This window comes from Pleurodeles waltl, chromosome 5, assembly GCF_031143425.1.
Source record: "Pleurodeles waltl isolate 20211129_DDA chromosome 5, aPleWal1.hap1.20221129, whole genome shotgun sequence".
NCBI classification, from domain to species: domain Eukaryota; kingdom Metazoa; phylum Chordata; class Amphibia; order Caudata; family Salamandridae; genus Pleurodeles; species Pleurodeles waltl.
In genome coordinates this window covers 1,749,814,219-1,749,830,353 of record NC_090444.1, presented here as the reverse complement: position 1 = coordinate 1,749,830,353, position 16,135 = coordinate 1,749,814,219, and the positions used below count along the sequence as shown (strand labels likewise).

The 16,135-nt window shown below is 45.0% G+C and overlaps 1 protein-coding gene across 1 annotated transcript in view; it reads left to right on the top strand.

The window, feature by feature from the left end:
- Positions 1-16,135, top strand: part of PKHD1 (PKHD1 ciliary IPT domain containing fibrocystin/polyductin) — a 1,684,711-nt gene that overhangs the window by 313,427 nt on the left and 1,355,149 nt on the right. Inside the window, exon 19 of the mRNA XM_069236642.1 lies at positions 8,873-9,015. Coding sequence (XP_069092743.1) covers positions 8,873-9,015 — 143 coding nt within the window. The remainder of the gene's footprint in view (positions 1-8,872; positions 9,016-16,135) is intronic.

The following is a 16,135-nucleotide window of genomic DNA, read 5'->3' as shown; positions in this document are numbered from 1 at the left end:
CTTGTTGGAATCGTCAGAGTGCGTGATTCATTTCTCTCATGTAAACCTTGGCATTCATATCGGCAACAGTGTGAGCGATCACTTCATGGCATTTGCATATTCTTGTTCGAATCGGCAGAGTGCGCGATTCATTTCCCTCATGTAAACCTTGGCATTCAGATCGGCAACAGTGTGCGCGATCATTTCATGGCATTTGCATATTCTTGTTGTAATCGTCAGAGTGCGCTATTCATGTGTCTCATGTAAACCTTGGTATTCAGATCGGCAACAGTGTGCGTGACCACTTCATGGCATTTGCATATTCTTGTTTGAATCGGCAGTGTGCGCGATTCATTTATCTCATGTAAACCTTGGCATTCAGATCGGCAACAGTGTGTGCGATCATTTCATGGCATTTACATTTTCTTGTTTGAATCGGCAACAGTGTGTGCGATTCAACCCTGGCATAAAGCGCTTGGCTCTTAGTTCAACAGTGTGCGCAATCATTTCATGGCATTGAAAACTTTGGTGTGTTGTGTTTGTTGAGGTGCACACATTTATCCTGAGCTTTTGGATTTTCTGTGAAGATGCTTAATTCAAAGTGCGACATTCTTTGTGCATATAAGTCCCTAGTAAAATTCCTGTTGTTTCCAGGGAATGTTTCTGATAGCCTTTGTCCTCATGTAAAAATGCAATGTTTTGTTCTGAAACATTATTTTAGAAGGTTCTTGTAGTCTAGACAGTATGTGATATTTCATGAAAAGCTCATATGAAACATTGTATAAACCCATTCTTGATTTTTTCCAGGTACCTAGATTTCTTGAGGTCTAGTTATAGTCATTTCTTAGGTTATCCATGGTTACAGTATGAGAACTCTTATAACCATAGTCTATCGAAAGTCAATGTGATTATATCTTGATATTGTGTTGTTTAACCTCTTGCTTCCGACAGGTCTCCTTCCCAGCTGTTCCCTACCTAATCCCCTTTTACCCCACTTGGACTCTCTCAGGCTCTGTGGAATTTCTATTGGAGCTTTGGAGCTGTCTAGTGGTGGACATGTTGGGAACATGCGCAGGCCCCGAGGATCTGGTCTCCCTGACATACACCAACATCCACTGGGTGGGAATCAGGGTCCACCAATTAGCCACACCTGGTGCCTCTGGAGTTGAGCCATCACATATGGGATGCTGCTATTCCTCAGGATAAAGGCATCATGCACAGACCCAGGATACTTAGCATTGATAAGGGAGATGTACTGATCCTCCAGGCACACTATCTGCACATTCATGGAGTGAAAGCTCTTTCATTTTCTGAACACCTGTTCCTTTCTTCGGGGGGGGACAAATGCAATATGTGTACCATCAGTCGCCCCAGTAATGTTGGGGATATGTCCCATTGTATAAAAATCAGCTTTTACTGTGGCCAAATCCTCCACCTGGGGGAAAATGATGTAGCTGTGCATGTGTTTAATCAGGGCAGACAATCCTCTGGTCAGCACTATTGAGAACATTGGCTGAGATATTCCTGCTGCCAAAGCCCAATGTCACTTGGAAGGAGCCACTTGCCAGGAAATAGAGCACATATAGGACTTGCACAAGAGGGGGGATCCCGGTGGGCTGACGGATAGCAGATATCAGGTTCCAATTGGGCACACAGCTCTGTGATTGTGGCCCTGTCCAGTCTATAGGTGCCTGTCCTCCATTATTGCCAAGTCCACCCGGGGCCTGTACATGGGGGGATGTCTCCATCTCATATTCATCCGCAGTGGTTGCAATCTAGGGGGCAAACGGTGAGTAGCTGGTCAGTATTCCATATTTTCAAACACTACACTGCTTTGCATGTTGTGACTGTAACACAATATTGTTGTATAGGCCCAAATGGTGCCTATGTGTACTATGACGCAGTTAGGTGCCATGGCCTGCCCCCCCCCAAAATGACGTCCACCTGTCCTGTATGGAGGGACATGTGGAAATGAGGTACTTCCGCAGACGTTGTACGCCGTTGCGGGAGGCAGTCGAAAACCACAGTGCAACTCCTCTTTGGATACCATTGGGCCCTATATGTTACAGTGGCCAATGGTAATGTACGCTGGCGGTGACGGTACGCACCGCCACGGAAGTGACCGCTATTTTCCATCTGTTCACCCACTTGCTACATGACTTTCAACAGGAGAGGACCTACACTGAAAGTGCTGCTGTGATCTGTGCCTGGACCCGACCATGGCTCGTGTCAATGGGGAAAGGGCTCCTGCCTTCACCGCTGCGGAGTTGCAGAGACGGGTGGATGGGGTCCTACTCCAGTACCGAATGCTGTATGGGCCTCCGGACCAACAGGTGAGTACACAGTGAGCACGATGCATAGGGCTTGAATGAATGGAGTGCTGTGTGTGAGGGCCTGGTGTAGGGGGAGGTTGGTGGAAGGGGCCTGGGCTGCGTGCTGCATGTATAGTGGGCAATGTCTGTGCGTAAGGGGATGGGAGGGCTATAGTGGGACATGAGTGTAATAGGCCAGACGGTCTGACTCATACCTTTTGCTATGTGTATATTTCTGCAGGTCAGCGGCCATCAGAAAAAGGGTATAAGGTGTGCCATCACCAAGGACGTGTGGACCCTGGGGGTCTATGGCAGGCGGAGCACCCACTGTCGCAAACGGTGGGAGGACCTGAGACGCTGGGCATGGAAGACGGCAGAGGCCCAGCTGGGGATGGCCTCCCAACGAGGAAGGGGTGCCCGTCGAACCCTGACCCCTGATGGCCTGCATACTAGCGGTGGCCTATCCGGAGCTAGATGAGCGCTTGAGGGCATCACAGCAGCAACAAGAGGGTGAGTACAGTTTCCTAATATACTACTTGCGCGTGGTGGGGTGGTCTCTGGGTGGGGAATGTGGGCCTGTGGGTGCCCATAGGCCAGGCCGGACATTGCAGGGTAGGTCCCATGTTGGGCGGGGTATGATGTGAACCACCTCCAACCAAGCTAGTAGGCATCCACTACTGGGCAGGGGTCTGTTTGTCTCAGGTATGCTGTTATTGGCATAAGGTATTACTGTCCATGGCCTGGTGACTAGAATTGCCTAATGGTTAGGGCTGTTCCCTATGTGTGTGAGTCGTGTACGCCAACGGTGGTGTTGGAGCAGCCATTTACCAAGTGTATCCTTTGTCTCTTCCCCCCTTTTTGTTTTGTCACCCTGTCCTTCTGTGCATTAGCATCATCTGGCGGAGGAGCTTAGGCACCGGGGATGGAGAGAGCTGCATGCCACTGGGCCCAGGAGGCTGAATCTACAAATGGGCACCAGTGGGACGGAGGGTGAGGGGAGCACCACGGCTGAGACAGGAGGAAACAGTTCTGACAGGGATACCTCCTCTGATGGAAGCTCCCTGGTGGTGGTGGACACCTCTCCACTCACACCTGCATACACTACATCCTCATCCACTACCTCCATCACCAGCACCGCCTATCACTACACACCCTTCACTGGCAGTCACCACCCCCACATCCATGCACACATCCCCTGTGTCTTCTCCCACTCTGTCTGTGCCCCCTCCTCCCAAAGTACACAAACGCAAGCACTCAGACACCCAACAGCCATCCACCTCACACTAGCATCCAGCCCATGCACCTGCACCCAAACACAGCAGACAGACACCTCCTACAACGACTTCCTCTTCCTCCACTCCCAAACCTTCACCCTCTTCCCACCCCAATGTCCCTAAGAAGCTTTTCCTCTCCACCATTGGCCTCTTCCCTACCCCTCCGCCACCGTCCTTCACACTGGGCCAGGGTGGTCAGAACCCAGGCGAGCACCTCAGCCACCCAGTCCACGGCCACAGTAGCGTCGACAGCTACTGCAGGTGGGAGCGGATCCCGGGAACCAGCCAGCAGCACTGAAAGTGTGCCTGCACCAGGGTCATTAAGGAAGGGCAAGGAGGCACTACCAGCTGCGAAAGGGAAGGGCAAGGAGGCACAACCAGCTGTGAAAGGGAAGGGCAAGGAGGCACCACCAGCTGCGAAAAGGAAGGGCAATGAAGCACCACCAGCTGCGAAAGGGAAGGAAGGGCAAGTAGGCACCACCAGCTGCGAAAGGGAAGGGCAAGGGTCCTGCACCTGCAGGCAGGAAGGACAGGAGGCCTGGTGCTGGGACTCATTCAGAGCCCCCACCACCAACCATGGCAGTTCAGCCATCCGAGGCTGCAGGGGAAGGGCTGGAGCCTCCCCCACCACTGCCAGCACCGCCACCAGCACCACCACCACTAGCACCGCCACCAGCACTACTGCTAGCACCAGCAGCCCCAGTGGGCAGCCGTCCAAGCTGCAGGGGAAGGGCTGGAGCCTACCCCCACCACTGCTAGCTCCGACACCAGCCCCGCCACTACCACCACTGAGCAGCCGTCACCCCCAGCGGGCAGTGTGTAGTCCTGCCTCCACGGGCTGTAGTGCGTCCTGGACCTTGCAAATTCTGTAGGTGTGACACCCAGGTGAGAGACTGTGACCTTGCACTCCACAGGATCTGCATCACAGGGCACAATGCCCCCTCAAGAACCAGTGGAAGAAGCCATCCACTCACCCCTTCCTTCCCAGGATGAAGCACACTGGGCACAATGCCCCCTCCAGAATCAGTGGAAGAAGCCATTCACTCACCCCATCCTTCCCAGGATGAAGCTCACTGGGCACTATGCCCCCTCCAGAACCAGTGAAAGAAGCCATCAACTCACCCCATCCTTCCCAGGATGAAGCACACTGGGCACAATGCCCCCTCCAGAACCAGTGGAAGAAGCCATCCACTCACCCCATCCTTCCCAGGATATAGCACATTGGGCACAATGCCCCCTCGAGAACCAGAGGAAGAAGCCACCCACTACAGAGACTGTGGCCTTGCACTTCCTAGAACCAAGCAGTGGGCAAACCACCCACTAGAGAGACTGTGGCATTGCACTCTCAAGGACCAAGCAGTGGAGAAGCCATCCATTAGAGAGACTGTAGCTTTGCACTCCCCAGGACCAAGCAGTGGGCAGCCCACCCACTTGAGACACTGTGGCCTTGCACTCTCCAGGACCAAGCAGTGGGCATGTAGCTCCCTCCAGGACCAGTGGCGTTGTACCATCTTCCGGCTGAGGTGCCCCCCCATTCCCGTCCCCCTGATGTGCCTGTGTATTTTTGACCTGATGCCCCTGCAGTGTTCTGTCCGTGTTGTTGCAGGAGCGAGGTGGGGCCTTGGCCTATGTGATGTGGCCCTCTGGCCCATGGTCATTGGGGACTGGGCAGTGTCCCTCCATTTGTAAATATGTATATATGTTTGTATTTTGATACACTTATTCATGTTATTTTATCGTTTTACACTCACTTTCTTCCAATCATTTTGTCCTTGCATTATTCCTGAGGGGTACGGGATGTATATGTAATGTTAGTGCATCTGGTTGTGTGTATGGTGTTGGGGGTGAGGGTGTTGCATGTATGTCATGCTATTTTTCCTCCCCAATCCCTTGTGTGCTAGGCGGCAGTACTCACCGTGGTCGTCTTCGCCGGCGTTGCTTCTCATAATGCAGGATTATCGGAAAACTGTGCATCTCGGGCTCCATGGTGTTGTGGTTGTTACCTGAGTCTCCAGAGTTGAGTCCTTTGACTTCTGTGTTCTGTTTCCGCTGTGCTTTTGATTTCGTTGGTACTGCCCCAGAAAAGGTGGCGGATAGGCCTGTCATAATACAGTGGGCGATACATTGTCTTCCGCCTGGCTGTTGGCGGTTACCGCTGTGGTGCTTGTTGATACCGCCGTGGCGGATGGCGTGTTAAAGTGGCTGTCTGTCTGTGCGGTTTCCGACGTGGTTATAATTCCTTTTTTTTTTTACCGACCACCAGGGTTGTAATGAGGGCCTTTGTTTCTTAGATCTTGTTGGTAACCAAAGGGTGTATCCTTTGTGTTTTATGGCTTCTTATGAACACTAGTTTCCTATCACAGGGCACTGTCAATGTCCTAAAATAAGGGCTTACCCTCAAAGGTACTGATTCATAGGAATCAAAGTGTTATTCCACAGGGTTCATTATTTATTGGGCGCAATAAATAGCAACTGTGATGTAGCTGAAATGTTAGTACTGTCCCTGAAGTTACAGTGATCATATATATTTGACAACCTATCCATTTTGTTAAACAAAGTATTAATAGTTTAATTGTAAAGTGGTACCCTGAAAGGCATATCAATGTGCATTCACTCTAGGCCGTTGGTCAAAAGTGATGTGGTATAGCCTTAAAACTTTATGTCTAACAGATTAATTTGTTTCTGTGTTATAGTTTATTGTGTTCATCAACAGTTTGCATTAAAAGAATAATGAATTGTATGGAAGAAGTATTTTAAAAGTAACATGTCAAAGTCAGTCTGTAGTCTTGTACCATAGCTATATGAATGGGTTAACTGAGTTATTTTGTTTTAAAATGACTGCAACGTGAACACTGTCAAAGCTTATTAATGTTGAATTTATAATTTTGGATGTTTAATGTAATGTATTATTATAAATCGAATGTGCTGTTTTAATTCACTTTGTTTAGCCTAAGTGTGGCCTGCAAGGCCTGGTTTTCCTGACTGCGCAGAAAATGTTCAGTGATTCCTGCTATTGTGTACTTTTCTTTCAGACATCATTCTTGTGAGACTGTTAGCTTGGTAATAGATGTTATATTTTTTTACACATAGTGAGCCAGGGATCCCAACCTTGAGCACAGTACATTCAGGGTCTGTGGAACAGAATACGTATATAATTGTTTCAATTTGCATGGGTAAGCCAAGATGGAATGTCTTCTACATGTTGGCAATGAGAACTTTCATCATTGTTGCAGTCCACATCGTATGACCGATTTCTATCGGATAATTTCAACTTCTGCATCATGTGGAGTGATGGACAGACTAATCATTGTGCCCTCTGAACGTTAATAGCATTATTTCCGTGCCCTCCCTTGGAGAGCCCCTCTCCAGACCCCATTGCAGCTATCTGTTCCATCTCACCCTTCTTGCTGAACCCCTTGGACTTCGAGAGGTTTATTCCTCTTTATCCTTGTCCCTTTGAAATGCCTTGTAGAGACTTCTGAAGTGCTGATGTCTCCCTTTATCCTTTTTTACTTACTTTTTGTTACACTTAGTTAGTCATTTCCTTCCCCAGGCTTCCTTCTTTGGAATTATTTTTGTCCTTTTTGTAATTTTTGCCTTTGTGCCCAAATGTGCTTGACCCAGCACACCAATTACATGAATGTGTTAATTTGTAGGGTTACCCCTTGAACAGGTTATTAAATTGTAGGATTTAACAAATAAGTGATTAACCGAATTAGGCAGTATTTTATTTTTTCCTCCTTTCCAGATTTTTGATTTTGGGTGTAGGGTTGATTAACTATTCTTTTTGATGTTAGTTTGTTTGAACTTCTTTAGGGGGTTTGGACAGCCTATCATGATTCTATATCATGTCTTGTTCTGAGAATTACCTAAATTACTCTGAGCCTTAATTTTTAAAATACACCACATTGGTCATGCTGTCACTGAAAATTGATTTATTGTGAAATTGATGCCTCTATCTCCACACCCTTTTGCTGGGTAAAGAGATTCATTGACCCCGTCATGGCATAATTCTGAGAGAGGATCTACAACAGCTCATGTTACGAGTTTTTGGCGAGTAAGATGTAGATTTTGGTGCTTTCCGCAGCAAAATCTGCATGGTACTGTAAATTGAATATACTTTTTCCCAGGCACATTTGTAATCCAGGACAAAGGCTTCTGTCAATGGTAAATTGATGGTTCCTCTAACACGCAGGTAAACCCTCATGAAATAGTCGTCACTGGTGCACTCCTCATGATGGCTGCCATGAGATTTTAGTCAAATTAAATTTCACGCTGTTTTGTGTTTGCTCAAAGTGTTAGAATTTTGTGAAGGAAGGTAAAATAGATGCTGCTTTTACTATGCTCGTTTTCTCATAGAGTTGTGTGCAAGCTGCACATTGTTAGCATTGTGGTAACTTATTGGCTGGGCCACTAGAGTTATGCAATTGTGTGGCTGCAGCGTCATCTGCTGCATAAGCTACAAATTTTAACAAAAAAACATTGTTTCCAGCTCAAACAGTTCAAAAGTTAGTAAAAACGCAGCAACACATGTTGACGTGCGGTGCATGGCCCTTTGTAAAGCTTGACTGGTTACCTATCTGTTGCTATGTGCTATATCTGGGTGTTATGTTGGTACTAATGAGGTGCTACCGATGCCAAGACAGTGTTAGCAATTGTAAAGTTGACGAAATAGTGAAGTAAAATTACCACAAAATGTGCCACATTACACTGCATAAGTAGCCTTTTATTGGCTCATAATTAACTTAACCCTGCCGCATAATTTCTCCCTCCCCTTCCACATAATTCCTGTGGTCCTGCTTAGTCACGATGGTAAATAGGACTTGCATGCGAAATAAAGTGTCTTGTGTGGTCGAGGGGAGGGGCTGCTTATTATAGTCGTACATTTTAAAGGCCTAGCGCGGTTGCCTGTCGCCCTTCCCCCCCTGAAAAGTTGCACCTTCAAAAGGTAGAGGTTGTAACGATGAAGAGTAAGACATTGTAAGGAGAATTACAATTAAGCAATGCCTGATTGGTGCATAAAGGCATTTATGCGTTGAGACATTCTTCATGTTGAACTAAGGTTAGTAACCGAATATTTTACCTGTTGGAAGAAATCAAACGTTAACATCTTTGTGTTATACTATTCAAGTTAAGTGACATATTGGTTTAAAGATATGGATTTTTACATGTAAATTTTGCTGTGAATTGTGATGTGTAATGCCAATCGCTTATTGCAAAGCTCTCAGATAACGCGACATAACCCACAATAGATTATATTTTGAAGGTAAATATATGAAAGAGAGTATTGATTGATTATCCCACCAGGTCTGGATGCTGCTGGCACGGAGGGGCAGCTGACTGTCTGGCCAGAGCCCTACTGCGGGCGTTTCAGCAGCCTGAAGCCGCGACATCTCGTAAAAATGCGGCAGTCTTTCGCGTCAAGATACGATCTAACGAGGTACACGCATGTAAGTATCCGTAGAGTGGCAACACAGCATCTTTCAGCGGAATCGGCCAATCACATTAGTAAGATCCCCTGCACACAGATTTAAAGAGACAATGTTCGAAAGCTAATTGAAGGAAACTTACAATTTATGGGGTCGAACACCCACTGGCCTGCCACTATAGTGCCCTGTGCTGCCCAGCAGTATCTTTCAAAATCACGCGGGGTGCCTGTAATTCAAAAACCTCCTCCAAGTATGGCGTGCACACAAGTGTATTTTCTTGGGTTTTAGCTCGAAAGGAGTTTTTTCTGTCTATTGTACTAGACCTGCCTAATGTAATGAAAGCACTCTGTTTTAATATTCTATTTCAGTGGGGTAGCGAGTGTGTCATGGGCCCTAGTCTGAGGAAGGAAATTGACCCCCTCCAGGCCGCTGTTTGAACTGTCAAATATTGCAATAATTAGGGTTCAGTGGGACCCTTAGGCCTCTGGGCCCTGGTGCCATTACACTGCACCTGCTGCCTCAATGGAAGTTACGCCCCGGTTCTGTTTGTTGTTTTGATTTATGTTGAACGTGCTACTTCAAGTTAAATGTACAATTTAATAAAATGTCTCTCCCTACTTATTTTGCATAATACACGCTTTTTGATGTATGTGTATAAATAAATGTTTTTGTGTGTGTACATATCTATATATATCTATATGTATCTCTCTCTCTCCCCATATATATATATATATATATATATATATATATATATATATATATATATATACATATATATAAATATAAAACCTAGTGGCAGTCACCACTGGATAGTTATAGTTTGGTCCACTATTCCATAGGAAAGCGGTTTTGTGTTGCTAATAAGTTTGACCCAGTTTGACAATCTCCAGCAAACTTTTCAAAAAGGTGCTACTTTTTGACTAGTTTGTGCATGGCAAGTTTCGGGGTGATCGGTCAAACAGGGGCCGGGAAAATGGGGGTCCCTAAAATACAAAAGCATCATGCATTTTTCATAGACTTATTTAGGCAGTGCCACAGCAAAAACCTCTGAACGGAATTACACCAAATTTGGCAGGAAGCTAGATTTTGGTGTGGAGAGTGTACTTTTTGTGATTTGATGTGAATGGGTTCAGTAGTTTTTGAGAAATTAAGGTACAAAAAAATCTGTATTTCTGGACAGTTGGATCCCCGAGATGTTCAAGAGATTCTTGAGGAAGCAGCAATTTTTTAAAAACAGAGGGCCTGATTACAACTTTGGAGGAGGTGTTAATCTGTCCCAAAAGTGACGGTAAAGTGACGGATATACCACCAGCCGTATTACGAGTCCATTATATCCTATGGAACTCGTAATACGGCTGGCGGTATATCCGTCACATTTGGGACGGATTAACACCTCCTCCAAAGTTGTAATCAGGCCCAGAGTGTCCTCAGTGGCCAATGAAGCATTTTTCCATTGGGCCAGTTTGTTCCGTTGTGAGTAAGACTCCTGAGGCAGAGTGTGCTCTTAGCAACAATAGAAAAATGTTGCTAGTAGCCATTACAAGACTTGGGGAGATCAGTGTGGGCACGGAAACAGATCTCAAGTCTTTTCCCAGTAGGTGGCATTTTCAAAGCTCCTGAGTGCTGGGAGCTGGCTCAGGGTTTGTTCTGATTTGGCAGGAGTTTTGAAAAACCTCCTGTTAGACGTGAGCAAACACAAGTTACCCTGTCTGTGCAGGCAAGGAAACTTCTGTGTCCCAGGGTGGTGAAGTCCCCAAAGCCAATAAAGGTTCAGGGAGGGGGGGTTCGGGTACCCTCCCCTTCCTCTTTGTAAAGTTAGCTACACTGGGAAATGGGGTCCCCATGACCTTTTTCAGTGCTCAGGAAGGGGGACCGTGGGGTGCTTCTCCCACCTTTCGGTGAATTCCAGCTCTGGGGATGGGCTCCCCAGGGCCTATAAGGGCGAGGGAGGTATTTTGGACCCAGGGGTGTGCTACCCTGGTCATTGATGATGTAATTGAGATGTCATCAGTGCTGTCATAAATTATGTCATAGAACATGTCATGAGTGATGTATTATGTGAGGTCATAAGCAGTGCAAAGCGGAGGATGCAAGTTATAATTAGTTCTGTGTTTTTTTGTTAGGTCAAAACATTAATGTTATCACCAACATAGTCACCTAACTACAACATTACTGTTAACATTGTTTTTTCAGTGGGGAAACAATATATATATATACTTTATACTTTCTTTGTTAAATTTGTTCTGAAATTTATATTGCATATTGGGTAACATTTTTGAAACTGTAACATTTATTGTTTTGTGTTTCTTTTTTCGGTATTTTAGTTATTCAGTCAATGTGTTTATTTTTTGTATTTCAATTCTTTATTGTTTTTTTACATCAACAAGCACATCGAAGACAAAGATATACATAAAAACACATCATCATCAACAACAAATTTCTGCATGTGAGGAACAAGTATCAACGCAACTAGTGGGCCCTCTAGAGAGAGAGAAATGGGGCAAACGACCTCCCTTCAGAGAGCAAATGAGGGCTAGGGAACTAGGTAGGGGAGGCGGGCTAGATGGAGTGAAGAGGCGAGAGGAGAGAGCCCCCTGTCATTCACTGCTGAATATTTCCCAATTCTCCATTGTCTAGAATGTGCATCCCTGACTCTAGATCTGGAGCATTCAAGTCTGCCTACTGGATGTGTAAAAGGGTAGAAGCGCAACCTCTTCCCCACAACTGACACTCACCCAATTCATCCCACAGTTGTGGTGACTCACTTCAAGCCAGAAGTCACCCGGTCTGAGTGTGGCTTGCAGCAGGTGTTGGCACTCTTCACAACCTGTATGGATGCACTCATGTATAAGTCGTACCTGAGTGCCCCTAGCAGGAGACCACAAGTCCATCCTATGACTTCGAGCGTGTATGCACGATGTCCTCAGTGGCACAAACCCACACTGTAACCTAGATAAAGGTATGTCAGTAAAACACTACAATGTGTCATTGTAGGCTGTCTCCTCTGTGCCTCCCACCGGGCTTACCCGGTTACAGATGCAAGAAGGAGACCCAGACCTCAAATTTCTGCATTTGATAATTGAGTTTATATATAAGGCGCTCATAAGTAACCATGACATGCACATCCGACATCCACATATCTTAGGACAGCAGTGTGGCAGATTTCTAATGGTGTAGGATCTTCACCTTTGCTGTTGCCAAAGCTGTGGATAGCCAGAGTTTTTCAGTACAGGACAGGTCCGGGAGTACTGACGTATCATTCAACACCAGATGGCCTTTCAGGTGCACTACAACTCCCGACTCATCCTTCAACATGTCTCAAACTGAGCTCCAGTAGTGCAGGTGGGCCTGGCAGTCCCATAGGACGTGCACAATGTCACAGTTCTGAGCACTGCACCTCCAACATGTTGAGTGGGAGGGAGATCTTTCTCCTTCCTGGCGGCCAAGACCTGGAACTCCCTCCCCACCAGCCTCAGGACCACCCAGGACCACTCCGCTTTCCGGAGACTCCTAAAGACCTGGCTGTTCGAGCAGCGATAACCCCCCCCTTTGTCCCTAGCGCCTTGAGACCCGCACGGGTGAGTAGCGCGCTTTATAAATGCTAATGATTTGATTTGATTTGAGTCCACCTGCATGTGTGGAGTCCAGTGCCATTGGTGGAAAACCTTAAAATAGCAAAATTTCACCCTGGATTCCCGAAGTCGCTTATTGTGGTCCTCTAGTACGTCATTCCAGTCTTTCTCACATATGGAAACACTCCCACTAACAGTGTAGATTTTGTGCCGTGAGGCGCGAGAAAAGTACATCTGTTAGGATGGTATATTATGCTGCGATTGTCCCCCAGTGATATTTCCAGGTCAGAATATATTGTAGCAGCAGTTGGCATTTAGGTCGAAAAGAGGCATCCCGAGCGTGTGATGCAGCGTATATGTCAGTTGAGGTTATTGCCAATGCTGCGAGCGAGGCAGTTTAATCAATCAATCAATCAATCAATCAATCAATCTTTATTCGGAGCAAGCATAACTCCATAAAATAAACATAAATACCTAGATATGTTAAGATAAAACATACTACGTTAGAAGCAATCATCACCCATATAAAACATCTAAAAAATAAGTACAATTAAAATGATTTATTATACAGTTTCAGTCTCTGAGGAGAGGAAGAAAACAGTAAAATGCAGTACATAAATGGTCTTCCTTAACTTCACCATGGATGATAAAAATAATTGCCACTGATATACATATAAAGTGCATATGTAATTGCTGTGGAAAGAATAAAACTGATTTACATCGAACAAAATCTAAACCCTTCAGCTTCTTTCTTGGTTCAGAGGAAAAGCCTCAACACAGGATGTAAACCTGAGTGTTCAGAGAAAGGTCACCGGTACAAGGCTGAAGAGTAAACAAATCCCTTGCCTCATCCAAATGAGGGAAGTACATATACATTGTATTCAGTCAAAATCTGGTAAATACAAAGCGGTGGAACCTATTATTCACCCAGCACAAATAAGGTTGAATACCACTTTGAAATGATAAAGTTACATATGCATGAACAGTTTCATTGCACATGTGAGCCACAGTGTGCTCATGATATCTCAAATCAAGCAAGGAGTTCTTGAGGTCTTTCTTACTAAAACTACATAATCCTTGTGGATCCGCAAAGTAGTTTTGTTTACCCAACTACATACCTAGTGAATAAACATGCTTAAACGAGGGAACTCTTTTAAACCCATCCTGAGATCAGCAGTCTCTAAACAGGTCCCAATTTAATACAGCTGCAGGTTTTGACCAAACAGCATGCCATAGTAGAAATGGGACAGTTGAAACAGAGTCCCTCGATAAGTAACATACCTAGCTCCTTATGACAAATATAATTTGCACTATTAGGTGGGATAGCCCGGAAGCTACTTCAAATATTTATTTTCCACAACCTGGAGTTGAGCTGAACAGGTGTGACCCAAGCCCTGCCCCATAGCAAACATCTGAAGCCGCTGTACTTTTAAAAAGAGTTACAATTTCCTTAACCAGCTTTTTCTTTTCTAGTCTAGCAGCAAATCTATTCACAGCAATTAATGCTGTCTCGAAATACAGTTTCTTGTTAATCACGTGCTTGGGCCAGGAGTTGGAGGAACTAAAAGTGATCCCCAGGTAGGAAAAATTTGCAGTCATCATAGTTTTTCCCCCTTGGATAAAGAAGTTTCTTGCCTTTTTCTTGCGGGGTCATTAAGTACTTTCTTTCTCTTATTAAAATGTGTCAACCCAGTCATGTTAGCTGAAGTAATCTGCAATGGACCAGGGGACTCGGAAAATGAGCAGAACATCGAAGCTTAGTCAGGTGGAGTCAGCAGGGGGGGCTTTGGGGGAAGAAAGGGAATGGGGAACAGGGGGAAACTGAGAGGTATATCAAAAGACTTGATGAAAATTGCTACTACGGCAGCTACAAAAAAGCACAACGCAGACGTATGCGGATGACCTCTGTCACCCCTCCCAGATCCCAAGAGCTCATATGACTAATTCTTTGATCAGGGAACGCACACTACTGCGACTGCTGACAGCCCCAGCCCCTGAAAGGCTTACACGTGATGATGGCTAACTGTAAATTTGTGACTGGACAATCCGCATGCTAATAGGTTCACCTAGTCCCCCAGATGATGCACCGTCAGACAGCAAAAAAACATAAACAGCAAATGCCAAACTGCGTAGCAAATGACACAAACATCTGGAAAGGAATACAGGACTGAGAATACATTCCAGGGACGCTGTGAGAAATTGGAGTATTAGTTGGGGTGCATGGTAGTGCACCACAATTAATAATGTCACTATTCTTGTTAGGTCCAGTAGATATTTCAGTATTTTAACTCTGAACGGAACCCCTGGTAGCACATAGTGGACAAGCTTAACTTAAGCAAATCGTTAATGCATTCAAACATACTAAAACTGTTAAAAAGTCAAAAGCACAATAAAAACCTTACTCCAATTTCTAAAAAATATATAATATTTTATTAACCAAAATGGAACCAGTGTGATAAAAATCCTATAAAGGGAACTGTAGATACAGATTTTCAGAGTTTTAAGTAAAAATGGTGTGGGGCCACTATAGCCTCCTTGAAGGTGCTGAGTACAATGATTTGCTAAGAGAATGGTTGAGGAGGGAAGTGGCCATGTAAGGGAATTGTGAGAAGAACATTTTTAAGATTCTCAGAGGGCAAAAATCATTGGGGGATCCCGACTTGACTTTTGATAACAAGTTCATGAGGTCGCCCTTACTAATGGCAGGAAATTTGTATAGTATAACTGGGTTACTATCTTCAGTGGGTGTCACATTGGAAATGGGAGCTATCTGGGGTGCTATCTTTTATTATCTTAATCTTCTCAAGGAAGAAGGAATTGAGAGTATTGCAGAGGTCCTCTGTCGGCTAGATAAGGATGATAACCCTGTCAAGATTGGACAATTCAGAGACTATACTAAAGATTTGCTTTGATTTATTCATGGAGGTTAGAATTTTGTTGGAGAAAAAGGTGGTCTTGGCTTGCCCAATTCGTTTTTATATTCATTGAGGTGTGAGGAGTAGACTTCTGTTGTAAATACCACAAATAAACCAGGTTTGTTTTTGATGAGTGTGGTTTAATCGACCCACTAAAGCGGTGCCGTCACCCTCGTTAACCGCTCCTCCCTTTCAAAAACTCCCTTTCCGCTCGCACGAGCACGTTCGGGACTCGAGTAAACGCTCGAGCTCCCTTAACGTGCCCACACAATAATATTACACATCCCCCTCCATCATCACATTTTTTTTTCTTTAACAAGAATACAACAATAATAACCACATATTAAAAAAGAATCATAAACTGTTCAGATTAAACAAGAAACATGAAAATTAACCAATAGCTCGACATAAGCTAAGAGGAATACATTTCAAGCAAAGTTTCATTATTTTTGTTTAAAGAAAAACATAAGAATTAACCAATAACTCAAGAGAGAAATACATTTCAAGCAATATTAAAATCAAAAATTTTCAATTCAGTTTTCCACCATCTCTCACATAGTCATTCAGATAAGCAGGAGGTCTTCTCACTCTACCACTCCCCTTCTTGAATTCTGTCTTATTTTCTTCATTCTCCACACCAGTTTGTCCCTCCAA